Source organism: Manacus candei, unplaced genomic scaffold, assembly GCF_025592945.1.
Source record: "Manacus candei isolate 608988 ecotype Guabito, Panama unplaced genomic scaffold, ASM2559294v1 h1tg000018l, whole genome shotgun sequence".
Classification (NCBI taxonomy): Eukaryota; Metazoa; Chordata; class Aves; order Passeriformes; family Pipridae; genus Manacus; species Manacus candei.
The window spans coordinates 18214089-18240185 of NW_026138066.1; the positions used below are offsets into that span (position 1 = coordinate 18214089).

The 26097-nt window shown below is 48.9% G+C and overlaps 1 protein-coding gene across 7 annotated transcripts in view; it reads right to left on the reverse strand.

Annotated features, from left to right (window-relative positions):
- Nucleotides 1-3796: 3796 nt before the first annotated feature.
- Nucleotides 3797-26097, reverse strand: part of ADA2 (adenosine deaminase 2) — a 51795-nt gene continuing 29494 nt past the window's right edge. For 6 of the 7 annotated variants that reach the window (XM_051784964.1, XM_051784962.1, XM_051784961.1 and 3 more), the window contains 9 exons: nt 24795-25120; nt 22239-22464; nt 15212-15422; nt 12025-12152; nt 10854-10944; nt 10445-10553; nt 9372-9529; nt 8337-8539; nt 3797-7400 (listed from right to left, as the gene is read on the reverse strand). In XM_051784964.1, the coding sequence (XP_051640924.1) occupies nt 7292-7400; nt 8337-8539; nt 9372-9529; nt 10445-10553; nt 10854-10944; nt 12025-12152; nt 15212-15422; nt 22239-22464; nt 24795-25107 (1548 nt within the window). In that variant the 5' untranslated portion in view covers nt 25108-25120 and the 3' untranslated portion in view covers nt 3797-7291. Of the gene's footprint in view, nt 7401-8336; nt 8540-9371; nt 9530-10444; nt 10554-10853; nt 10945-12024; nt 12153-12456; nt 12931-15211; nt 15423-22238; nt 22465-24794; nt 25121-26097 lie in introns of those variants that run through there. The other variant, XM_051784965.1, reaches the window with a different exon arrangement.

The following is a 26097-nucleotide window of genomic DNA, read 5'->3' on the forward strand; positions in this document are numbered from 1 at the left end:
CCACTTCTGGGTCCCTCAAAATCAGGAAAGACACTGATGTACTGGAGTGTGTCCAGAGAAGGGCAACAAAGCTGCTGAAGGGTCTAGAGGATAAGTCCTATGAGGAGCACCTGAGGGAGGTGGGGGAGGTTTAGCCTGGAGAAGAGGAGGCTCAGGGGAGACGTTATTGCTCTCTACAACTGCCTGAAAGGAGGTTGTAGCGAGGTAGGGTCTGCCTCTTCTCCCAGGCAACTGGTGATGAGACAAGAGGACATGGCCTCAAGCTGTGCCAGGGGGAAACAGGTTGGGCATCAGGGAGAATTTCTTCACTGAAAGGGTGGTAAGGCATTGGAATGGACTGCTCAGGGAGGTAGTGGAATCACCCTCCCTGGAGATGTTCAAGATGTGACTGGACATGGCACTCAGTGCCATGGTCTAGTTGACAAGGTCAAAGGCTGGACTTTGTCTTGGAAGTGTGATTCTGTGAGTTGCTGCCCTGCCCTTGCTCAGTCTTTTCTCTGTAAAGCCAAGTCTTGTGGTCCTCTTCCCACAGATCGTAAAGTTTTCTAAAACTCTGGTCATCTTTTATGTTCTCCGATGGACTGCCTCCCTCTTTCCTGTGCCATGGGAAAGAAGCCTTGACGCTGACTTCAGCTGAGGCCCTTCCAGACCTGGGGAAAGTGAAAGGTTCACTTCACAGTCATGGAGATGAAACAATGTTTGTTTGCTTTCTGGCTGGGCTCAAGGTCTCCTGACTCGCTCCGATAGGGCAGGTTTAACACGTATGACTTTAGGCATCAATTACCCAAACAATGTAATTGTTTGTTTTTACGCTTCCATTGCCTTGAACACCAACCTTAATTTGTTTTTGACCCATTTTAACACCCAGAGACCTTTCTGCAGAGCTATTAAAGCACTGGCAACTCAGCGTTATACATTTGTACAGATGGTTATTCCTCCTTAAGTGCCTTTGCCTTAACTGAATTACCTACCATTTATTTTATGTAATTTCCTCAACCTGCCAGGATGGCTTTAATTTCTCGCAAGTGTTTGCAGCTTCTCCTGCTCTGGCAAAATTTATGCTGGCCTTGGAGATGTTACTGAAAGTATTAAGTTCCCTGCAGAACTGGGCTTCAAACCTTCTTCCACTAGCACGAGGCAGGCAGCTACAGCTAGTTTGAAGTATGCCTTCTCAACTATGTAGAAACCAGAGACCCCCAACCCACACCTCCCTTGGCTACCCATGAAAAATAAAGTCAGAGAGAGGGGCAAAGGCTTTCTGAAATTAATGACAAACACAAGAGCCTTGTCTCGAATGTTTCTCAGCTATCCACCAAGGCAGCCACTCCCGCCAGAGCGAAAATATGATTGATTTGCTGTGATTTCTGCTTAGAGTATTGGCTAATGTGAGTTTATGGCCTTTTAACGATACAACCACTTGCAAGTTAGATAGGTTGTTTTGGTTCCTGGTCTCAGTGCCTCTGAGACCGAATTGCATTGCAGGGGTCTCGTCCGTCCCTTCTTTGTAAGTGTAAGGATACTTTTAGTCCTTTTTTTCCCCATCCTGAGACTTGTGAAACAGCCGCGAGAGACATCCAGCCAGTTCCCTGCCGCAGAGAGGATGTCATTGCAAAAGAAAAAAAAAAAAAAAGAAAGAAACGGTTTAGTCTATTTAAACATCCTGAAGTTCGGGGGGTTTTGGGGTGCGGGTTTTTATCCCGCTGTGCCGGCTCTTCCCGCGGATCCCTGCGGGAGGCGCTCCTGCTCCACGGCGCGGGCGGGCCCGCAGCGCTCACCTGCGGGAATCCCCCGCACCCCGCCAAGGCTCGGGGGGCTCCTGGCAGGGTGAGGGGTGCGGCTGGGGGATGTGGGGTCAGGCTGGGGGCCGAGGGTGTTGTTCTGATCCCAGGTGAACTCTGGGGGTACCCGCCGTCGAGGAGGTGCCCCCGAGGTGTGCGTGTGTGCGCCCCGGCGGGCTGGCAGGGCTGCCGTGTTTATTTTTCCAAGGAAGGCCGCCCAACAGGCTGAAGTGCTTATTTTTAAACCAGCCCGGAGGGAGTTTGCCAGCAGTCGGGCACAGGCTGAGCCTGGCAGGGACCGACAGCGGCACGGCTGCCAAGCACCGCGCTCTGCCTCGGCTGCGGAGCCCCTCCCGGCACCGCGGGCAGACTTTAGCCCATCGTCCCTGTGCTAAATGCCCGGTTGTGTAATTTTCCCTTCAAGAGTTGAGGCTTTTCTCTGTGATTCTACTAGGAGCTCCCCATTTTGCGTGCTATATACATGGATGGACCTCGTGATTTCTTCTGCGGCCACATCTGGCAACAGACATATCCCCAGATACCCCTAGGGATCGCCTGTCTGCCCTTCTCACACCAGCCCACAGGAGACTCCCTCTTCTTTCCCTGTCTACACCGTGCTTAGATGTTTATCCCACCCCCTTTCATAGCTGACTATGAAGACAAGCAAAACAGGCAGTTGCCCACAGCCTTCTCCCGTGGGTCCCTGTGTAAACTTTGCAGCTCTGTTTTCTCTGGACTCACAGCCCTGTCATCACCCCCCTCTTCCTGACCTTCTAACATCCCCCTCGAAAGTAGATGCACCTTCCATCTTTTTTCTTACCGCAGAGGCTCTAATGGCCTGAACCGACCCTCCCCCCACGGTTTATCTCTTCTCTTTCCCTGCTGCAGCCTGCTCATGAAATGATGGACAAGCTAAAGGTTGAGAAAATACAGTAAAATGCTTTTCTTATCCTGTAATGACCAAGGGGGGAGGACACAGCCTGATAAAAATGACAAGCCAGAAGAATTGAGAGCCAGACCCTTCACCTGCCTGTCCCTCAGTGCACAGAAAACACTTGATAGTCCTGCTGTGATTGCAACTGCTGCAAGCCCAGGAAGAAAGGAATTAAGTACTGAGCCAATTAGAACTGTAAGTTTCTGTCCAAAGAAATGTCTTTCTGCTACTTGTGAAGAGGCTAATTCAAAGATTAATATAGGAAGAAAACCTTGAAGCAGGCTGAGCACTGGAAGCTGGTGGAAAATGCATCTGTAACCCTGTGTTTTATGGCCAGAGGGCTTTGCTTAGCATGTGGAATCTGTGTAGTCCCACTGCAGTGATGGAGGCTCACATGACATCCAGACCCAGCTGCTCACTTGGGCCTATCTCCATTTTCAACCACTCACCTTATTCCTCTGTTTTTATTGGCATGATTTTTGACAGCAACCACTAGTGCTGGATCAGCCATTTCCTGGCAGTGATTGACCAGGAGGCAAACATTTCATTCTCTAAATTGCCCCAAAGGCAGTCTAAGATGCTCTGCAGCAAACACTGCTAGACCTGTGTGCTGCAAACAAAGCTCCATCCACCTCCCATTTAAACAAATTGAACCTGAAGAGGCCACAGGGAGAGACAAATGGGGGAGATAACAGGCATAAGGCTTGATGTATTCTTATGGCTGCTTGAAGTAACCCTCACAGAAACCCCCATGGATTTTCTACTCTCATTCCTTGCTCCTGAATCTGGATGGAGACCGAGGGGGAGGTGCTCTTTTTGCCTCTTTATGTCTGCCCTACTCAGCTTCCCATCACCCTTGTGTCTGTCTCCACCTCTTTCATCCCAGATATTGAAGTTCTCTGGCTACTCCTTTCTTCCCATGCCCACCACCAGCATTTGGGGCAAAGAGCCTCAGGTTGTTGTACCATGTAGTTACCTGGTGCTCCACAAGGCACTTGCCAGATTCAGAAAGAATAGGATGATCACATAGCATTTACTCTTTTCCTTGTTTTCCTCCATTAAAACCCTGCTAAAAGGAGGGTGAATGACCTTGAGTAGTTCCTCTACTTTCCCATGCTGTAACCACCACATAGATGGTACAAAACTGTCGTGGGAGGAGAGGTAGCACAAGGAAATCGTGTCTGTCAGGCGGTCTCTGTATGAAGACACAGCCCTCAGCTGGATGCATCTGTGAAGACATTTCAGACTCCCTGATAACTCTATGCCAGGCTGAGTGATGTGAAAAATCCCCCTCCACTGCACGTTCCAGATTAAAACTTCACATCAAATCCAGGTATCCTCTGTTCTTTTTGGTGGGGGAAGAAAAAAAAAAGGAAGGAAAGATAACCCCCACATTTTAAATGGGTTTAAAAATTTAATTATAGACTATGTTCTGAAAGCAACAGGCAAGAAAGCATTATATGTGATGTGTTTGCCAACAAATGTGAGCAGGGAGCCAAGGTATGGGGATAGACTGGCAGCAAAACCCTTGAAAGAGGGCCCTGCAGCCAAATTTACCCGAAGCTTTGAGGCCGAATAGATGGATCTTTTATAACTGCTGTGGTCCAGCCTAAATCCCTCCTTTTTTGCGTGCCTGGAGTTAGAGAGGTGAGGATGCAATCTGGGTTTCTCAGTTTGCACCGTTCTCAGAACTAAGGCCACTCCAAGGAAGTGTTGATCCCCAGCAGCAAAGCAGGCTGGCCCTCCTTCTCTCACACTTGCTTAGGCCCCATATATGGTTGAAGCCCATCTGCTGCCAGAGGACTCTTGGGAAGCCCCAGTCACCACACATGGCAATGCCCTGTTGAAGGAAGGATCCAAGGAAGGCCACACCACTGGAGTGAGGCCCCTCTGTATGGTTCAGGTTCACATTTAAACATACATATATGACCAGGACAGAAAAGTTTCTTCTCTCTGCCCAAAGCTAAGATGGATCCCTTCAGCAGAAGTGCAGTCACTAGGCTAGTCACAAATGCAGACATAGTCCTGTAGAGTTGTTGCGCCTTTCTGAGGGCTTCATCTGAAAGTCATCTCAGACCTGTACAATCCTGTGATTTCTGTAGAAACCTGTTTCTGCTGTAATCCTGAACAGCATCACTCACTGGTGGCTCCAGATAATTGGCTGCAAAGTAGGTAAATGGCCAAGTGCACAACAGGCTTTTCTTAGGAAGGCAACAACAGGTAAACTGATTCCAGCAGGCATTTGGCAAATTAGGATCCATCCCTGCAACTATTGCAGGTAATGAGGAGGGAGGAGAACCAAAGAGTAGTTCGAGCCCTCAAGGCATCACATGCAAGAAGAGCTGAAAGCTTTCTACTGTAATAGTAAAGGAGGGGACTTAGGTCAACCTGTGTTGAGGAACTCACCTCCTCACACAATGGCTCTGTAATGATTAGCTTCACCTTGGCAGCAAAGAGGCTTATTTAAGGGAGAATCAGCTCGTGGCAAATAAGGATCTTTGTCCATCCACATATAGCAATGCTGAAAGATCAGGTTGCTCAGAGGCTTTGGGTCATTGGTTAGCAGCAGTTCTCCTCAGCAGCATTACAAATAAGGCATTTCCCAAGTCAGCATTTATAGCCTGGCCATGACCAAAGCCTACCTTGGGGACTTTAGACTGAGCTCTGTATGCAACACCCATGGAGGAGGAGGGAAAGTGGCTCTACTCTGGCTCCTCCTCCGGTGTAAAGCTTCTTCCAGGACCAAAGCTGCATCAAGGCCCAGGAAAGGTCAGCCTGCCAAAAAGCATCTGCTGGTGCTCTGAGGGAGGTTGTGGAGGAATGTGGGCAGAGAAAGCTGGACTAGAGGTAGCTGTGGCTGAAAAGGGCTGGGGATGTGAGGCACTTAATCCCCCCCGCCAGCAGCCTCCCCGTTATCAAGGGGTGTGACTGGGTTCTCTCTTTTTGCTTTCTTTGGTTTGTGTTGCTGGCTTCTGCAATGCACACACCTGTGGTTTGTTGTGGTTTTATTTTTTTCTGTGGTGGGGGGTTTGTAGTGTGTTTGTTGTTTTGGTTTTTTTTCCTCTGAGATAACTAGAGATGAAGTTGCAGCCTGTGAAATGTGGGCAATTTAACACGGGATGCAGGGGCTGTTCAGCTTGATCCACTTCTATAGTAAGTGTATTTGCCTCCTGCTAAGGTGTTTCAACCAAGGTCAGTGGAAATAAGCACTATGGCCAGGCAGCTTGAGACAATTAGCAGAAAGCCTAAAGGAGCCAATTTGCCCAAGCTGGTCAGATCAGGAAACAACAGTCCTTGCAAGTCTGTGGCTCAGAGGAGGGACTTGTCTTTCAGCAGGAATTTTTGTCAATTCTCCCTTGGCTGATGCAAACCAGCATAACTGTACTGAAGTCAAAGAGAAATGCTGTTTGATCCTGGCTGCATGTTTGGGGTATCTGTGCTGAATGACTTTGCTGCATTTATTTAGCATCCTGATTAGGATTTCTTTTTTTTAAACCTCTCTGCAACTAGTTCTCCTCCTGTTATTTTTGGTAATGCTAAGAAAGGGAATTCCCTTGTCCAAAGACTATTTATTGTGTAGTTGTTTTTTGCCAAAGAGCTGGAAGTCACAGAGGTCCAAATGAGCACTGTGGATATACACAGTGTGAGAGCAGTTCTCCACCAAGGTGAAAATCTGCCTGACAGGCTGGATAAGGATACATTTGCACTCTGAGTTAGGCAACAAAGACTAGTAGTGGAACCCCCTAAAATCACAAGGTGTTTCCTATAAATGCAGAGGCCTGTGTTAACATGGCCTTGTCTGGGGGGACAGTTTTAATTAAGCTGGATCTGGGAAGCGAGGATGTTTTTTCCTCAGATGAAACGTGTTTTGGCTTCCTTTTGACCAGAGGACAGGAAAAGATTTTGCAGTAAAAAAAGCTATTGGCAGCTCAGACACCTCTTTTTGGCATTATGATCACTGTGCAACCAGGCTTAAATGTTCTGGGAGCAAGTTCCATCAGCTTGTTTCCAGCCATGGTAGAGCCTGAAATAGCAAACATCAGACCTATGACTGGTTCTTCGACCTAGCAGTGCTATTTTGGCAGCAGGCCCAGGGTTAAACGTAACGAGAGTCATTTTCAGTCCTTGCTCTCCTGAAGGTCAGTGGCCCAAATGGTTGGATGTTTGTCTGAGCTGTTTCCGGACAAGGTCTGCATTTTGTAATGATAAGGCAAAATTCAGAGATCCTCATGTTGCCAAGCTCCTGCTAACCCTAATTGGAAAGCATATTTTTCCTGAATAAGGATGTCAGGATTTGGTCATTGGCAATTTTTAACTGTTTTGACTATTTTGAGTGGGGCGGTCTTTTGTGGTTGCTACAAAGGCTCACTCCTCCCTTTTACCTCCAGTCCATGACTTTCACAGAACAGTTCACCTCATTCTCAGTTTTAAGCCCATTAAGCCTGGCTTACCAGAGTTGCCCACTGCCAGGTAAGACTTCGAGGTTCATTCATCTGCTCAGGTCACATGGAAGAAGCAGTCTCCCTCCTAGCAATCACTCTGGCTTGCCAAATGCCTTCTGAGACAAGTCTTGTACTCTTTAAGGCTCCCTTAAAAAGCTATCAGAGAGGTCAGCCACAAATTGGTCCCATTTTTTCTGCCAGACCTCTTTGGCCTTGGCTTTCTCATCCGGTAGCATGGCACTGTATCTGTGAGGAGGAGAAAAGTCAGTGTCGGACAGGAGACAAGGGGGCAGCTATTTCAAGATCAACACCAAAATGAAAAAGCAGGAAACAGCAACATGTTAACCCTTGCAGGACATGCCTGCACCGCTCAGAGTGACACAGTGTAAAGAGCCTGGAGCTCCTGCCAGCTGATCTCAGGCTGGGACAAGACACATCACAGCCACATCAGCAGCTACTGAGTCCTGCACCATGAGGACAAACAGCTCAGTCTGCATCAGCTGGAGACTCGTTGGGCAGCAACCACTGACTAGTACAGAAGAGACAGCACTGCTGCTGCTTTCAGATGTGCCCTGGGCTTGGTCCAAATTGGTAGGAAATCAGAGTATTTGTTGTCTCCCTGGCCATGCAGGGACTTGGGATTGCCTAGAGGATTGGCACAGGATTTGGCAAACAGGCAACAACTGAGGAATGTGCACAGAGACCCTGGGCATCATATCCAAACTATTCTGGGACATTCAGAGCTGCCCAGATAAATAAAAAAAGTCGTTAAACGCACTCAAACTAAATGCTGGTAGGTTGTTTTCCTGTGTTTCCCAGGTGAGCCACAGCAAACACTGCAGCAAGTCAAATTTTGGCAGAAATAGACAAGTGATACAAAGACATAAGATTTCTCCCATACCCAGAACCAGGTGCTGAAGGCAAGTTCACAAAAGATGGAAAAGGAAGAATAAACAGAGACACAGATTTACAGAAAGGAAGAGCACAGGTAGAGGAGCCTCTGGGGTCACTGTGTCATGCCTTTGGAGAAGACACATAGCAGAGATTTTGGATTAATGGAAGCCCAGTTCATGTGGCAGAGGAGACTCTGGGGCCAAAACCCAAATACGGCGGGTTTCTGGGGAGCAAGCTGATAGTCTCCTTATGATTACTATGGCTAGATGAGAGAGGTGAGGAACTTACTTTATGGAGCTGAGCGCAAGTTGTTTTAAGGTCCTCAGGTCGGCATTCATCCCTCCGATGGCCATGAACACCTCGTAGAAGTCATAGGAGACTCCCTTTGCTCCAAAGATAGGGGGATCATCGGGGCTGATCACAATGGGATGCCCCTCAGCCATGAGGTCAGCTGCAGGGTGACTCCGCAGGTCAGCTACCAGCAGCAGGACCTCGGTGGGAAGGGTGGAGACAACACCGCGTCAGGTTATTGCTGTAGCCGTGTTGGGATACCTGCCACAGCTGCCTGTGCCAGCAGGGAGTCACCCGGGAGGGACAGCCTCCAGAGGGCTGTTCAGAGTGCATTCTGCTCTGAACTGCTGTGGGAGGGACCAACTTGTCTCCTCAAGGAGATGAGTTTCTTAAATGAATTGCCTAAGTCAAGGCCAGTGGGGTGAATAACTTCTGATTATGTATAACGATTTGACTGCGAGCATTTCAGGAACAGTCTTTTGGTTACATGCTTGCCATGATGCTTAGCTCAGGGCGTCTGGAGCTGGTATCAGTGTTCTCTCCCTTAAGGCTCACACCAGTACATCTCTACCCCAGAGTATCCTTTCTGTTGCACCCAGGGGACAATGGGCACCACGTTAATGTGCTGCAGAAGAGTTCCCGCTGCTTATGAATTCTACAAAACCAAGAGACTTCCAGTTACAATCCCTGCTTCTCAGCCTCTGGCCCTCCTGGCTTTGAAGTATTTTCCATTATGTCTCTTTAGATACCTCCCTGGCTCTGGGCCTCATCTCCACTAGGGAGGACTGCCTACCCAAGTTCCTCTGGGTAGGAATATAAATGATTTTTTTTGCTGACTGGTATTACAAGCCTTATATATATTCACAGTGTGTGTCTATGTAGCAAACTGCAGTGTAATGTGGCGCAAGGGAAACAGCCAGCCTGTGTGCATCAAAACTTGTAGCTGCCCCCCAGCTCCCTGCTGCTCCCCACTGCTGTGATGAACCCCATTCCAGTGTCCCAGCCCCAAGAACTAGGCTTTTAACAACATACCTGGTTGGAGATGGGACAGACTTCTACAGGAATATCCCTCTTCAGAGACAAATTTTTGGCTACTGGGTGTTTAATGAGAGCGAGTCCGTGGCCAATCCTGCTGGTGTTCAGGAGCAGTGCATCCAGCACGTTATTGTCTACAGAGGTGCCCTGCCAATCTGAGCAGAGACAGGTAAGAGTCACTGCAGTGCTGTGAGGAAGTATGTCTTCTCAAACTGCTGGATGATTTTGTTAATAGATGCCCCAGTTGCGAGGTAAGAGGGTTTCCACTTGCATTTTCAGCACAACAGGGATTTAATTCTGCCCAGGATATTGCTCAGCACAGAGATATCCATTCATTTCACCTGGCTTTAGATGTCCACAGTGCTGCTCTTACAGCTAAGCTAATCATGCTGGTCTCCATTCATTGTCAATGGAGAGAAGCAATAATTTGTGGGGAGTGCAACAGGGTGAGATGTACTGTGCCTTAGAAGAGCTTGTTAGTGCCCGTGGCTACAAAAGGAGCCCAGAGAAACTAGTTCAGAAGTAGACCCCTTCTCTGTAGATGTCAACAAGCAATACACATAATGCACAAGTTAGACACAACTGTCATGCATGGTTAGAATAAATCCCACCCATACTGACTGAATAATACACATTGCCCCACTAATGAAATGAAGGGTACATTGGTTACTTTGATGAGCGTATCCAGTTAAGACTCAAGGCTGGCTCAGATATTCCTTCACCTTAAAATGTAAAATAATGGCTCAGGAATTCTCCTGCCACTATGAATGGGAGGTGAGTGCTGCTCCACGAAGGAAATGGCTACCAGCAATAACTCTCACAGCATGACTCCATGTCAAAACACTGAGCAATGTGACACTTGCAGTCAAAAGCAGGGAGTAGGTAAGGGAGTGGTCCTGTAGGAATGCTACAGCAACAGGCTGACATGGGGAGAAGCTAAGGAAAACTGATTATGTACACATGTATACACACACATCATCTTGATACATCCAGGCTTGCTTCTTCTGTGCTTTGCAAGATTTCAGTCTTGCCTCTGTAAGCAATAACAGGCCTTGAGCCCTCATGCTTACCAGTCTCGCCAGCATGGAAAAAGTACGGCAAGCTGACCCCCATGGAATATGGGATGGTCAGGGCATCCTTCAGGTCCCATAAAGAATGACCTTCATCCTCATCACCAACCTAGAGGAAAAAAGAAAGGTATTTTTGAACACACTTGGGAAGATAGTGGGAATAACAGCTATATATCACTGAGGCGCCAGCTGTACAGAAATTGCAATGCTGTGGGGTGGGGAGCTGATTCTTTCAGGGGATTTTGCCAATTACCCTGAACAAAATCCTTAGCTGGAGGATTTGAAATCCATTAACACTGATTTCAGTACAGCAGCAGAGGTTCTGCCTCTGGTATACAACATATGCCATATCATACATGTAGTTATATCACTAGGGGTTAATGTGAAGCCACAGAAGAAACACGGTTACCAGGTCGAAGCCTGCCAGGGTGTCTGGGAATTGGGCTCTGAGTGCCATGGCAGTGACGATGGCTTCTTTAATCTGGGAAACATTCAGCATCCTAAAGAGCAAGAGAGAGAAAGCAGTGCAGAGGCTCACTCCCATGGGCCCGCCTTCTTTGGGTTTGACTTGTGAAATGGGGCCCCCAGAGGTATTTCCAAAATGCAAGTTGCTCCCGAATCTGACAACCAGCTTCAGGTCTCCAGAGTAACAGTAGCAGAAAATTGATATTATGAAAGGAAGCCCCTGAATGACCAGGAAATGCCTGGCTAGACCCTGCTGTCACTTGAGTTGAGGCATGCCTGTCTGACTCACTGGCTTTCACATCCACACAACAGCGTGGAGAGAAAATGTTTAATTTTTTTTCCCCTCTCGACTGTTTTGTTGGGAGGTGAGACACTGACTGCATTTCAAGAGAGTTTTAAATCTGGGGTTGTTCCAGCCCTATCAGACTTTAACATCTCGTCTCGTTTTGCAGACACACTCTGTCCATATCCAAGCTGTCCAAAGACAAGCCAGCTCTGAGCTGGAAACGGCACCGTGCTGAACCAGAGCGAGTAAATGCTGCTGAGAGGTCTGCTCTGTTTGCTCAGGATCACCTCACATGACTTCGTGGCATCTGGCTGACTTGGAGAACAGCCTCGTGCCCGCCTGCGAGCAGCAGCACGAACATACCGTACAAAGGCTGCCGGGAGAGCAGCGTCTGCAGGGTCCCACGGGGGCCTTCGCAGCACCAAGTGCCCATACTCGGGCACTGCTGTCACTGCTTCGGTTCCTGCAGAGACCGGGAGTGTGTCCAGGCTCGGGAAGGGAGCACGCACGGCTTGGACACGCACACAAGCAGCCCTTCCCTTGCTCGTTCCCGCACCCAGGGCTCACGGACTCCCGTCCTCTGGCGCACACCGTGAGCTAACCCTGCTCACTTCGCACGTACGCAGACTTATATAGATGATTTCTCACCCTCAGCCTTTTGCACATGCCAGGGAATGCCTCGGGAGTCAACACCCCGGGTCTGACAACACACGTGGACATTGCTAACCAACTGTGGCACTTCAGCACTGCTTCTCCTGGCCTGGCCCCCTCCCTCCCAGCACAGCCGGCCACGCAGGGCCGCTCTTAGCCCTGCACAGCCTCTGTCTACCTGTGTGCTGTAAATATAATCTTGGCTCCAACAAAGTCAGGGTGCTCCTTCACAAACTGCCTGGTCACTTCCCGATAGGTTGCCACAGACCATGATTTATTGTGCCGGGTGCCATCCAGTTCATACACCTGCAGGATGAAAAGCACATCACAAACAGTAGTTAGAAGAGATGTTTTACTGGAAGGTGGGAGAAATGAACTGAAGAAAACCTTGGAAGAAACAATGTGTTATGGTCCTAGGAACAGGGCAGGAAAAAAACCCCCCAGCTAAATCTGTGCAGAATATTTTCTTCTTGAAGCCTTTACCAGCTGGCAAGAACCAAGGAATGGTTTTCCTCCCTCCTATGTGATACAAGAAACAAGTTTCTCCGTGTTCAGACACGGTAAGCAAGTGCCCTTGAGTACCCAGAGGAGACCATGACCTCTTACTCACGTCCGTATCAAATGCTGGAGTGTTTTGTCCAGCCGTCTGGCGGCTCCCACACTCTGTGCCTTGCGGTGGCAGTCTGTCAGCCAAGGCAGCCCCAAGGCACGCGAGGGCCGAGTTCCATAAGCTACCAGCTGGGCTGGGCTTCTGCTCCCCTTTGCCAGAGGTTTGCTCCATGACCTTGAGAGGGTCATTTAGTCTTCCCATGCCTTCTCAGTTCTCTGGCAGCAAACTGGGAAGAATAATTCTTTTGGCATACTCTGTTTCATCAGCTTACTCTGGGGATTCCTCACTACCAAGACTGTACCCAGGGCTTTTGCCCTGATTTCATCGGGGGTGTAGGCACTGAATGCCCCCAGTGATACTAATGCACAAAAGCCCTGCCTGGAGTTGCTCGCTCAATGGTGGCTGAATCCCTCAGTTTTCTTCTCACCATTCTTTTCTCTTTCACCCTTTTCCTCCACCCCTCAGCTGCTCCTCTCCACCGTTTTACTTCTGCCTGATGCTGCCCCTTGCAGTGATGAGCCTCACTAAGCCCCCGCGCTGTGCTGACCCCCTTGTAGGCACCAGCAGCCGTGGGGCAGCTGCAGATGCTCAGAGGGAACTCTTCCCCAGCTGCAGCCCATGGGAATGTGAGACTTTACACAGCTGAATCTGCAAACACAGCTGGGCTTGGGGGGCTTTTCCACAATGTTTGCCGTTTCACACTTAATCCCAGCGTTCATTTACTTTTCTTCAGGGGCCGCTTCTGGCAGGCTTTGCTGCAAGGAGAGGTTTTGCAGTGTCAGTGCTGTTGTCCGAGCCTTGTAGAGGATCTCCAGCCACACGAGCATCTTGTTATTCCTGTCACACCCTGCTCACCTTGACTAAAACAGCAAAGTGTTTCCCTTCCCTCTCATCCCAGCTTCAACCTGGCTGTCCCTTCCCTACCCATGCTGCACTCCAGTCCAGGGCAGTTGCAGCTCCTGGCATCCCTCACTGTGGTACCTGGGCTGCAGGCAGCCTGCCTGTACCTCACAGCACACCGAGCTGCTGGGTGTGAGCAAGCCCCGGGGCTCTGGAGGCTCCCACATCGGCAGCCAGCATTAGGAGCTGGATGGGAAGCAAATCTTCCCTGCCAAGCCTCCCTTCAAAAGACTTTACAACCGTGTCTAAGGGCTGATGGTAAAGGCAGGGTATTTTCCAGTCAGGCCCACGCAGATTCTCTTGGCCCAGAAACATGTGTGACCTGGGGGGATGCCAGTGCTTGCGCTGTCTCACAGCACAGGCATTTTGACATTGCTGTTATTTTCTCTTTTGAGGTACCCCGAAGACAGATGGTGACTGAGTTCAGAGCAACTGCCTTATGACAACCCTCAGCAAAGTAAGATACACGTAAGCTTTGTGGTCTTCTCCCCCTCCTTTTTTTTTTTTTAACCTTGTCAAAACCCTCTTCTCATCTCAGACACGACTGAGTGGCAGCCTGAAGCCCTGTCTTGCTGTGGGGCCAGCCCAAGCCTCAACAGGGCAGGGTCAGCAGCCCTGCTCCCCAGCTGTTGGGACAAAGCCAGATCAGCCTCCAAATTTGTCACAGCACCTGCCTGTGTGCTGGTGGGGGTGGCTGTGGAGGCCTGCCCGACAGCAGAGGTGGTTGCTGGGGCACAGACATTCATCTGCAGCTGGCTGGAACCCCCCAGCCATTGCATGCAAGGGCAGGGATTTATGGAAGATGCTGGCAGGCACATTAAGGAGTTAAGTCACCAGCAGGACATCAGCATGGCTACTGAATCCACTGGATGCCGCGGCACCAGCAGCAAACTGATACCTGCATTCCCATGCACAACCCACCACCACCTCCTGGTCCTTCAGATGCTTCTGGATGAACCTTGTACAGCAGCTTCATTCCTGTTGTAATGGACAGTTAAGAACATGGAGGTAGGTGGTGTAGTGAGGAGCAGCAGCCCTGATTTGTTTGCTTTGGTAAGGCATTTTCCCCTCTGACAGAACTCCCAACTCCACGCTACCCCTCTTGGAGCTGGGCTGGAGGATTGCATGGGAAATGTGTGCCTGCAGTGTCGAAATTTTCACTGGGAAAGTGGGAACTGTTACACAGCCAAAGAACAGTGGTGTGGTCTGCTGCTGCTTTGGAAGGCATTAGGGCAGAGTGGCTTTGTAGGATATTCTGACCAGCTCTGGGTGACACACAGGGAGAACGGCCTAAACCATTTCCAGCAGATTTTAGTGTTAGGGGCAATGAAAGGAGCAGTTCATGCTTCAAATACATAGCCAAAATTTTAGGTTGTCTGCAAACTGTGCAAGACAGTGCTTTGCCAATTTATTGAGCCTATTCAGAGAAATCATTCTGAAATAAGCTGAGAATTTAAAATAACATAACTATCCCAGAATGAGTCTGTATGCAAGACAAGAAATTTTTTGAGAATAGCTGCCATAGAACAGGTGATTCTGGTGCAGACAAAGCTGAGATACATCTTCCCAATAAGCAAGATTTTGACACAGCTCCCAGTCAGACTGTACAATGCAGTTTTGTGCTGATACCACAGTAGGTATCTCCCTTAGCCATTAAGAACAAAGCATGTCTCACTTTCAAGCCCTTGCCTATGCAAATCTCCAACAAAGACCTTTGAATATGATCCAGGTTTTCCAGCATCCTTAGAAGGGCAGGTATGCAAACATCCAAAAACTAAATTCAAGATAGGGCTTGAGAAAAGTTATGGAGAAATGAGGATTTAAAAGAATACTAGAGAGGCCAAAAAATACGTACTGCAGGCAGGATAGCTCTTATCTCGACATATTGCACGTTATCTTCATAGAGCTCCAGCAGCCCCTGGTAGAAATAGGCCTTGAACACAGGTGCATAGCAGATAAGTCCAGAGGCAATGAGAAAGACTTCTTCAAATCTTTTCCAAATGAAAGCCTGAGAAGGGTAGGCCTGCTCAGGGGCATCTGTCACCAGGGTCAGGTTTCTCAGCAAGCTGTAGAGAAGGGAAAAGAGAAAGAATGAGGAGAACAAACAGGACAACTGGCTTTCAGCATGCAAAAAGCCACCAGCTGGCAGCTGAGTGTTGGGTACAGGAGGAAATAGATTCCTCCAGGATAGGTGTGACTTTCATTGTCAGAGACCAAGCTTTGTGCACATGACACTCTCCCTCTCTCATGCTCTGGGGAGCAGCAGGGCAGTGGCTGTGCTGAAGGAGGCACATGTTCCCTGGGCAGGACCAAGAAAAGGTGCAAAGCCCTTCCTGCCACAACAGGGGCCCAAAATCTAACTCAGAGCCTGTTGGCACTGCAGTACAACAATTGTAACAGCAACTGGTGCAACTAGAAAGCATTCAGGTCATTTTTCTGCCACCTGTATTTACTGTTCTAATGGCTGGTACAGAAGTCATACAAGACGTGTTGAGCTGTAAGCAGGGTAAGACAAGGTGTTCAAAACCTGCCCCTCCCTTTTTCAAGGACAAAATCGGAGTAATGGGGTTACAAAAGCAAGTATGGTGCTTTTATATCACAAGAATTGCACTCTGCTGCCCAGGGGTATCCTTACTCCCAAAGTAGGCATGTACATTACTCCTGCAGACAATACATTCCCCCAAGCACTTTCAGTGCATGTAAAATGTTATGACACTTGGCCCTCTGTTCACCACCTAAAGGCAGACTGAGTCTCCAGGAGATGCCATGTACTGGGCCACCACCAACCTGCTTATTGAGCTCATAAGTTGTCCTGGTACCTTCATATTGTCAAAATATGCCATCTAAAAAAAGCAGGGGGAAAACAACTGTGAATCACAAATCATTTTCCCCCACCAGTGGACCAACCCTGACACCCTGCCTGCCTGCCTTGCTGATACCTTCTTCAGGGAAACAGCTGACAAGAAGGTCCTGGCTTTTCCTTAGTGGGATGGAAACTCCCACTATTTCCTCCATAAACTCAGCTGGCATATAAACTTCCTTCAGAAATCCAGAGAGACGGTGGGCAGTGTTATCAAGCAGACTTTAAGGGAGCCAGTAATTGCAAGATTATCTAATTGTGAGTGACAGCTTGCATTTAGGACAGAGTGAGCATCTGTGCCACAACACCATCCTCTGACAAGCTGATAGCCTTCATTCCACCTGAAGCCTTGCCTCTGGCAACAGCTGGTGGTCACCTGAAGAGGAGTTCATAATAAATTTCTCAGGGCAAAGTCTAAATGGCAGTATAGAGGTGATTAACTTCATTCCTGGGTGGAAAAATGGAAGGCATTGCAGGAAACTGTAGAGCTGTTTGCTTGCAGGTGGGTGGGCTCACCAGCTAGGCCAGGCCTGGAGCTTATCTTGTGTCAGGGGCTAAGCAGGTTCAGATAGAAATACCTTCAGCCATGCCTCAGCTTTCATCCCAGTATATTGTTTCCCCTCAATAACAGCTACTGATCTTTAATAATGTTCTGTGTTTGATGTCTTGGCCTCCGTCCTCATGCAGTGTTCTGCTCTGTTATATGGGAGGTGTGGGTTTGATTTGCGGTCTTATTATCTTCGTCCAGGACGCTTCTGTATTAGCACCACCCCCCGCTACAGATGTAAAATGTGATCTGGTCCAAACTCATAAACTAAGACATCCTGGACAGAGATATGCCTTTGGAGTCCCTCCATCATGCCCATAAAACACAGCCCATTCCCCCAGGATTTGCCTGCTGTTTCACTCTCTAAGGGTGCTCTTCCAGGGGCTGCAGTTTCCTTTCTTCCTCACTCTGTTAATTTCTTTGCCAGGAACAATTTTAGAAGCAAAACTGTTCATAAAGAGACGCTCATACTCTGTTAAGGATGAGATTTTAAATGTTCAACAGTCAGGAAAATTCAGAGTTAAGGTTTCCACAGCAACTTCGGCTCTGCCTTCCCATGCATTACAATAGGGGCTTTGGTGCCATTATCACAGGACACTGGGCAACCCCAGCTACTGTTCAGTAATCCATGCAACCAGAGGAGACTGAGCTGGACCATGGAAGGGGTGGGCAGTGGGGAGCATGCAGCAGTGGGAGACACTGCAGCATCACCCTAGAAACCAGGAATGCAGGAGCCAGGAGCATCTTGGAGGTGCTGATCCAGCTGCCCGAGCTGCAGTGGAGGCCAGCCACCGGCAGAAAGGGTGTGCTGCTGCTTGTCAGGGAGGGGAGAGGAGGTTTCGTTTGGGAAGAGCTGGGGAAAAGAGATTTTTCCACTTCCCTCCTGGCTGAAGGGCAGCTCCCCTCCAGCTCCGCATGCCAGCGGAGAGCACCTGCCCGGAGCCAAGAGCCGAGTGGGACTGTTCCCACCAGCCCTGCAAGCACTGAGGGAAAAACCTCCCCGTGGATCAAAAGGCCGTGCAAGCCCGTTCTCGCCACTCCGTGCAGCTTCGTTTCAGATAAGGATGGGTGGTTAGTCGGGCTCCCACCACTTTCTCCCCTTGTCCTGTGAGAACTCGGCTCCTCCAGCAATGAGCGGGCGCAGGGCTCCGCTCCCTGCCTTTAAATCTAGCTGTACAAACTTGTGCTTGTTTACTTAGCCTGTGCTCTTGGGCTAGAAACAGCAATAAATCCCCACACCACCCTGCTCCTAAAGGCACATAAATCAAACTGTACTTTTCTTTATAATCCCCTTCCCTTTGAGACTGATTATTGATCCCTACAACTGTTGAAGATTTATTGCATAATAGTTATCCATCCCTGATAACCAGATAATCTCCTAAGGGTTCAGGGGCTTTTGCCATCAGTAGCTCATGCAGATGAAGTAAAACTTCATAAATGCATCTTTTCCTTCTTTTCTGGAATGGGTCTTTGCCAGTGATCAGGTGCAGACTACAAATAGCCTTCCATGTCATGTCATATATGCACCAAACAATGCTATTGCAATGGATATGCCCAAAGGGGTACAGCTAAAATGACCAGCTATGGATTATTTATTTTCAACTGTGGGTTTTCAACTGTTTTTCCCCCCAGTTTTCCTTTCCTGTGCTATAGAATGCAAGGAGCAAATGGTGTTGTTGCCTTGTTTTTAAAGGGACTCCTTTTTCTGCTTCTTTTTCTATTCTCGATGGGTAATTATGCCCCTCTCCTCACTGTAGTATCTAAATGTCTTCCAGTGGTGCATTAAATAGTGTGACTAACATCTGTCACATGTGGTTCGTTCGCTTTCTCTTGCTCTCTCATCCCCTCTTCTTCTCCCCAAGGGGAGACTTGTAGAGGGAGTGAAGTGCTTTGTTTCCGTAGCAGATTTTTATTCTCTCTTTTTCCCCCCCCCCCCCCTCATAATGCGCACACTGCCCTATTTTTCTGTGAGATAAGGCAGTCAGAGGACATGGAGGGGAAGGTGATGGTGGTCTGGACAGCCGCTGGTGCCCAGGGGAGTTGTCCCCGCAGCCTCAGCCGCGGTGTCGGCTCCCTCACAGATGACTTCATCCTGGTGATGGAGAGCTCCGCTGGGCCGGCGGAGCTGCGCTGCCGGGCACGGCCTTAATCCTCGGGCTGCCGGCGGGGGGTGTGCGGTGGTATTTTACAGATATCTGGAATGTCAGTGCTGTTTCCCTAAATATCTAGGGGCATGCTCTTTCTTTAGAGATGGTAGCCATTATGCTACATCTTGAGGGGGAAAAAAATGGCATTCTCCTGTATCGTAAAGGACTGAGGAGAAAATAAGTGAGGATTGTTTTTTTTCTTTTAAGTCTCAAAGCAAAATTCCCTTCCTTTCACTGTCTCCTGGCCCATGGTCTCCTGGCTCTCCTAATAGCATCCTTTTGGAAGCTTACCAGTAACACAATACTCCAGGGTCTTGGCCCATGAGACATGTGTGTTTTGAATAGGAATGATTAGACCTTCTTTTGAGGGAAACAAGCAATAACACTTCCTTCCAAAACACACACACACACACAAAAACGTATATGTCCCTAAAAACACAAACAGCAAAAATGTAATGCAGATATCTCTTTCTCCCACCCCTTCCAGGTCAAGGAATGCTGAAAGATGAAGGAGGTGCAGCTTCTCAAAAACATTTCCATTATTCCCTTCACATTTGCTGATCCACTCTGTCTTGCACGAGAGCCTTTCCCTGCTGCCATATTCCCTTGACACTTCCTTGAAACCACCCAACTGTCCATCCGTTCTTTCCTCTGACATCTGCTTTCTCTCAGCTTGTCAGTGCTCAAGGGCAAAGAGGAGCGCAGGAAAGAGGTAGCCTGGGATGCACATGTTCAAGAGACTGGGAGAGTTTCCAGAAACTGAGAAGCAGAACAGATTGGGGCCTATTCCTGGCTAGAGACCTATTTCCAGACGGCCAAAAACATTCCTAACCCCTAGACTAGTACCCAGGGATTAGATGAAAATAGGAGGGGAAGTGCCTCAACATGGCTCTTGTCCGTGTGTTTGCACATTATGCGCAATGACTCCTCTGTGATTTTGTGGTGATGAGCATGGAAGGGCAAGAAATGAAGGACAACCTACTCAAATGAATAAGTGAGCACCCAGGATGCGAGAGATCCAAAGTTGTACTTGCTCTGGCATGTGTTTGCTGAGGAAAATCACTTAATTGGTCTCTGCCTCAGTTTCTCCTCCACATTTGGGGAGACCCCTTCAGCAGGGTCTGTCTCGTGTCCCTGTGCAGTGCCTGACACACTGAAGTCCTGCTCTGACTTGTGACTACTAGACAGACAACTAACACAAAAGAAGAGGAATGTGGTAATACTGCCTCTGAAAACAAGTCATGTTTTCAAACAGGAACAGAGGTAACCAAATAATACACAGCTCCAGTCTCCTAGGTGCATAGGATGCCTGGGCCTCAAGCCTCAACCAGACAGAGGCGGAAATACAACTGAAAACAAATACAACTAAGGGTTGCTCCTGAGACAGTTCTAAATACCCAGTGCAATTGCCTGGGCTCTAAGGAAGTGAAGCTGTTTCAAAATCCAATCTCTTGCACATTATTTATGGGTCTCCTGGTGGGGTTGAAAAGAGCTGATGCTGTCATCTTTCCCTCCTCACCATTCCCTGTAGAAGTGGAAGGGAGCTAATGGAGAACCAGTTTTCTCTTTGGAAGACATAGATAAGTGACTTCTCACTAGAACTTATTTTGTCCATGACGTGTCAGGGCAGTTGAGCCTCAGGATATACAAGGTCAAGAGTCTGGGGTCTGGCATTACTTTAGGCTTCCCTTCTGTACCTCTGTAAGAGAGGGAGAGTGGGTGATAATCTGGAGAGTCAGATTCCTCTGCCCTGCCCCTTGCTGTTGTTGAGAAGGGAAGGCAATATCATGCCAAAGGTCTGGCAGCTCCTCAGCTTTCCAACCTGACCTCCTTTCCAGATCTGTAGGGAACAAAGACCAGACAGCTTCCAAGTGGAGGGGACACCAGCTCCCTAAGAGTTAAAAGGTCTCTATTTAAGAACAAAAAACCTCCCTAAAGAGGGAGGCACTACAGTAAACCATACCAAGTTTCACTTAGGAAATGCTGTAATTAGGGTCATCTGTGTCACCTTAATCCAGCCTCTCCTTGTGTGTTGGCATGGCGATACTCTTTCATCACATGACATCCCATACTATTTTTTCCTAGCAGACCCCAGCCCCGGGAGTGCCACGGACAGCAGTGCCCTCTGAATGGATGTCTACTCAATATTTTCCTTTGTCCTCATCGCTCAGTGTCTGACTTCATGCATTATTTAGTGTGCTCTCTCCAGCCCCCACCCTATGAAGAACTGTATGCTTTCTCCTGGCCTTTTAGGCAGGGCTTTGTCCAGGGATCAATGGCCCCTGGATGGGCAGATATGATTCAGTGGGAGGGGGAGCCAGGCTATTCCCAGCCACCTGTAAGTGATTAGATGGTAGGTGGCTGCTGAGCAGCCAACTAATGACTTGTGTACTGATAATAGGCTGCCAGCAGTTAAGGCAGGAGATGCCTGCAAGGAGGGAAGCTTTTACAAGAGGGTGAGTGATGCTCTGGGGAGCCATTTGAGGTGTGAGCTCCTGGACAGCTATAGGAGGCCTTGCCTGTAAGGGGAGAAGCTCTGTTAGCAGAAGGATGTTGAGGAGGGAAGAGTGCCACCAGGCAGAGGTCCTGAGTGGGGTTTGTTGGCTCAGGCAGTGCCCAGGCTGAGACTAACCCCTTGTCTGAGGGCAGGATGGTGAGTCACAGCTCCTGCTGCCTGAGTGAGGGTCCTGTTGGGAATGAGTGCCTCATGCTTCAGGGTGGTGGGTGCCAGTGGGGTTTCAAAGACAGCCTGCAGAAAGCAAGGTTGGTGTGTGGAGGGGGAGGTTGGGTTGGGTTTTATTTTGGGCTGCTTTGGGGGTTTTTTGCTAGTGCAGTAATTAACATAAGTAGTTTGCCCAACTTCTTACTCCAAATCAAGGCAATGACTTTATAAATGCCTCTTCTGCTGTTGGGGAGAGCCTGTACATCAGCTACCTGGCTTTCCTCATCCAGTTGTTGGGTACCTCACTGGATGAGGCACCGTGCAGCCCTGTCCCACGCCGGGAGCACATCCAGCCTGGGTGCTGAGGAGAGGTGGGGGCAGGTCACACAAATCTACTTAAACCACTGTCCTCAGCGTGTCTCTGCAAATGACCAGAGTGAGTGCACGCAGAAAACTTCAGTTTTTATGGTCTCTAACTGTGGTGCACTTAGTGCTGTAGCCTTCAATCTCTTATATCACTATTTCCATTTTCTACATAAGCAGTCCTAAATGGAGTTCCTTACTTCCAGAGCAGCAAGGGAATGGGACAGTTGGACCAAAATAATCCTGCTGGCTACACAGTGCTGCCATGGAGTACCAGCAGGTTTGCAACCCCTCTTCACTCACCTGCTGTCAAACTCGGTCACGTTGTGCAGCTGTTTCCGGTAAGTCTCCAGCAAAACCCACTGGGAGCACTGGGCTGGCAGTGGGTGAGGAGGATGCGGCTTGGAAAAGCGAAATCGGACGGTGCCCGCGTGGGTGAAGCAGATGTAGCAGTTGGGGAGGTAGGAGGCATTGTACACCAGCCAGTCCACACTCAGCATGGCGTAGTCGTGCAGGTGTAAGACAGCACCTGGTGGGAGGACAAGTACGTCCTAATAATGAGTCAAGGCAGCTGAGAAGAAGGAACCGAGATTTGATGTGATAATAGTTTCAGTTTGCCCATCCAGGGGCATCTGGAAAAGCTTCTAGATGGCTGTGAGTGACCTCTCCCAGCAAAGAGTGTGCGGCTGCTCTGCCTCCCCCGGGCTAGGGGATGTGGCCCCCTCCACATCAAACACTGGGCAGGCAGAGCGTGACAAGTCCCTGGGAGCACAGGGAGGGGGGAAATCAATAGGGAGCTCTGCTTCTCCACTGGGATGGAAAATGCTCCGAGTTATTAAAGGTCTTTCAGACAGACTTTGCTGTGAGCTGGCTCAGGCCCCACTGATTTAAAGAGGAACTCACACAGTAGGCAGCAGTTTACAAGGCATGCTAGCTGAAGCAAAGCTCTGTATCTAAGCTGTTTGAATCCCAGCTTCAATTTTTGCAGCCAGTCTGTGGCTCTTCTTTCAGCTCTCTGAAACTCTGGCATACACCAAAATCCCAGACCATGATACAGTGGGGAATTGCACTCAGATGCAGAAGTACAATCTACTGCTATGCCTTACCAAAAGCATACTCACTTATATTGTACAGCTGCTGCTGGCCAACACAAAGGGCCTCTGGGACACTCTGTTATTGTGCAGTTTGCTGGCAACTGCCAGCCTTCCTGGCACAGGAGGCATCGTCTGTATGCTCACCTTCCTCATCGTTTCATGGGGCTGAAATATCTCCTTTTGCAGAGACTCCTTAGGCCATTGGTGCTTGAACTAAACTTCACCTTTGTAAAGGGAAGATACTGTGAGAGCTGAAGTCTTAGATATGTGTTTTATTAGTCTAGGGGAGACCTCATAGTTAGAATAGCTTTGATGGCCTTAGGGGTAAAGGGAGAACATGAATAGCAAGAACAAGACAGAAGACTGGTACGTATTTGGCATTAGACAAAGTTCAAGACTAAAATTTATAGTGGACTAATCTAATATAGACTGTAATGTGTATAACCTCCCAGTGCAGACAGAGGGATTGGCTGTTAAGATGCTCAGGAACTGTGGTTGCTGCTGTCAGCAGAGCCAGTGTGACAGAATGGCCATGCTGCAGCTGTCTAGATCTGACCCTCCTCTCGCTGGCAATGTCACCTTCTTTCCTATGTGAACAGCAGCAGAACTGACAATAGTGCTTGAAACAACAGGAACTCCCAGGGGCTCTTATCAAGATTAGATCCTACTCAAACAGCTACAAAGATGTGATCTTGGCCCTAAAACCTTATGGCTCTTGCAAAGATTCCAAGAACCCATTTTAATATCTCCTGTGTTGAAAAGTGTTAACTGTTTTGGTTCCAACTTGGTATCAATGATACCCCACTGGAGGTGAAGAGGAGGGGTACTTTTAAATTCTTTCTAGTGTTCAATTTGGCAATGAAAGGATAATGACATTTCTGGCATAGTAATCATTTACGGCAATAGATTAGGATGCTGCAAGACATGGATCTGCATCCCACAGCAGAAACTGGGAGGGAGAAGTGCTGAAGGTTGCTTAAGGCCCCATCCAACCTGGCCTTGAACACTTCCAGGGATGGGGCATTCTCAACTCTCTGGGTAAGCTGTTCCAGTGCCTCACTACCCTCTGAGTAAAGACTTTTTTTCTAACATCTAAGTCTCTACTCTTCTAGTTTGACAATGTTCTCCCTTATCCTGCCACTATCCGCCCATGTAAAAAGTTGCTCTCTCTTCCTTTTACAAGCCTACTTTAAGTGCTGGAAGTACTCAGGCTTTGATTTGTATACAACAAGCAAAGAAACTTGGAGTGCTGGAGGTAGCCCCTTCCTCCTCTAGTGCCCCCAACTTTCCAGCAGATGTCCAGGTCTGCTGCAGAACCACCCTCAGAAAGTCTTTTTGGGAGATACAGCACTTTTGGCTAAGCTGTGGAATAAGTCAAGGTTGGTAGCACATCTGTGAAATGTGTATGTGGGAAAAAGAAAGGCCCTGGCTGGAACATGCTGAGCAAATGTGGATGTTATGTCTTGTTGTCTGTGCTTCCTCTGCCCTTTCTTCACTCTTGAAAGGCTGAAGGATCCATATTGTAAGTTAAACCAAATGCCACAATTCCTGGAAATGTGTATTCATCCAATCCATCCCCCTCTTCCTCTTTCCCCCTGCCCTGTCCCTGAGCTCAGAGGCAGAGCTTTTCCTGGAACCCAGGGAGCACGACTTACAGCTCTAATAAGATTGCCTCACACATCTCATGCTTTGCCCTGGCTCAGCCACAGAAAGCAGAAGGTGAGACCAGGATGGGTAAGATGAGCAATCCTTAGGCCAAGCCTACCTTTAGGCATGCGCTTTAAGATGCTGAACATCACGCTCTGATCAATGAGGCTTTTGGCCCGGAAGAAGTGCATGCTTGGAGGGAACTGTCCCGCAGTTGTGGCCGTTGCAACTTCCTTCTTCTTGAGGTTTACGAGCTTTGCACTGAGCTGCTCTTCCTGCCTACTCAGCACCAAGTTGCCCCCTGTCTGTCGGGCTCTCTCCTCCTGCATTAGGGAGTCCCGGTCCTTCCAGAGCGGGGTGGGAAGGCAGAGAGGAGCCAAACTCAGGAGGAGGTATGCCAGCCTTACACCTTGTCCAGCTGAGGGCTTCATCTTGGAGTTGCACCTAGGAAAGGGGAAAAGATTGAAGCATTAGCAGAGGTGAGAAGTGACATCTGAGCAATGAGCCCTTGGGATATGAAGTTGTTACACAACTTCTGCAGGATGGGCCAACTGGATGCTCAGTACTGAGGGAAGCACCTGGTACCACTGTCCCCTGCATTAGCACACTCTCCATGATGCTGATTGCACACAGCAAGACTGTAGGGAGGGTGAAGAGCAGATATTGAACCTTGGGTCAGACAGGCAGCACATCACACAGACCTGCAACATGGCAAAGGTCTAGCCCTGGAACGGGGGATTGGTGGGGTCAGGACTCTGCTTGCAAGCTGGGATACAGCCCTGTCTGAATAAGGGGTGCTGATGATGAAGCCCTGGCTGTGCTGATAGTGGCCCAGGAAGGGAAGCAGGAGCCATAGGACTTGAGGTGCTTTTGGCTTTGGCTTGAGCTAATCAGATCCTGATTCCCTACAGTCAAGAAAAGACCTTGTTGTACCCTTTCAGTACAATCCAGCTCTCAGAGGGGTTATTTATGGGCAGAAAACCCCACAGGTTCCTCTGCAGTGATAGAGGTGTGTCTCTTCTTTGCAATCCCAGAAGAAAGAGGATGGAAGTTAGACCATGGGAGTAGTAAGAGATCATAGGAGACAGGCACATGTGAAGTCTGAGAGCTCTGCCCTTCCCCAGAAAAGCACAACTGCAACATAATCCTTCAACACCAGGCTTTAGTGGCCCTCCACGCCAGTCTCTGCAGAGCAAAACAGGCTGGAGAAGGGCTCAACATTTTGAAATGGTCCCCTCTGAATTACACAGAAAGTCCCTGCATGTGCATATGTTTTCTGCTTCCAGGCTCTCCTCCACCTGTGGGCCCACAAGGATACCTTTGGCCCCAGCAGTGGATCCCACGAGATGAAGGTGTGCTGGGGGAGCAATCAGCTGGAAAGGGAGCGGGGGGCGGGATGGATGCAGCTTCACATCAGACCT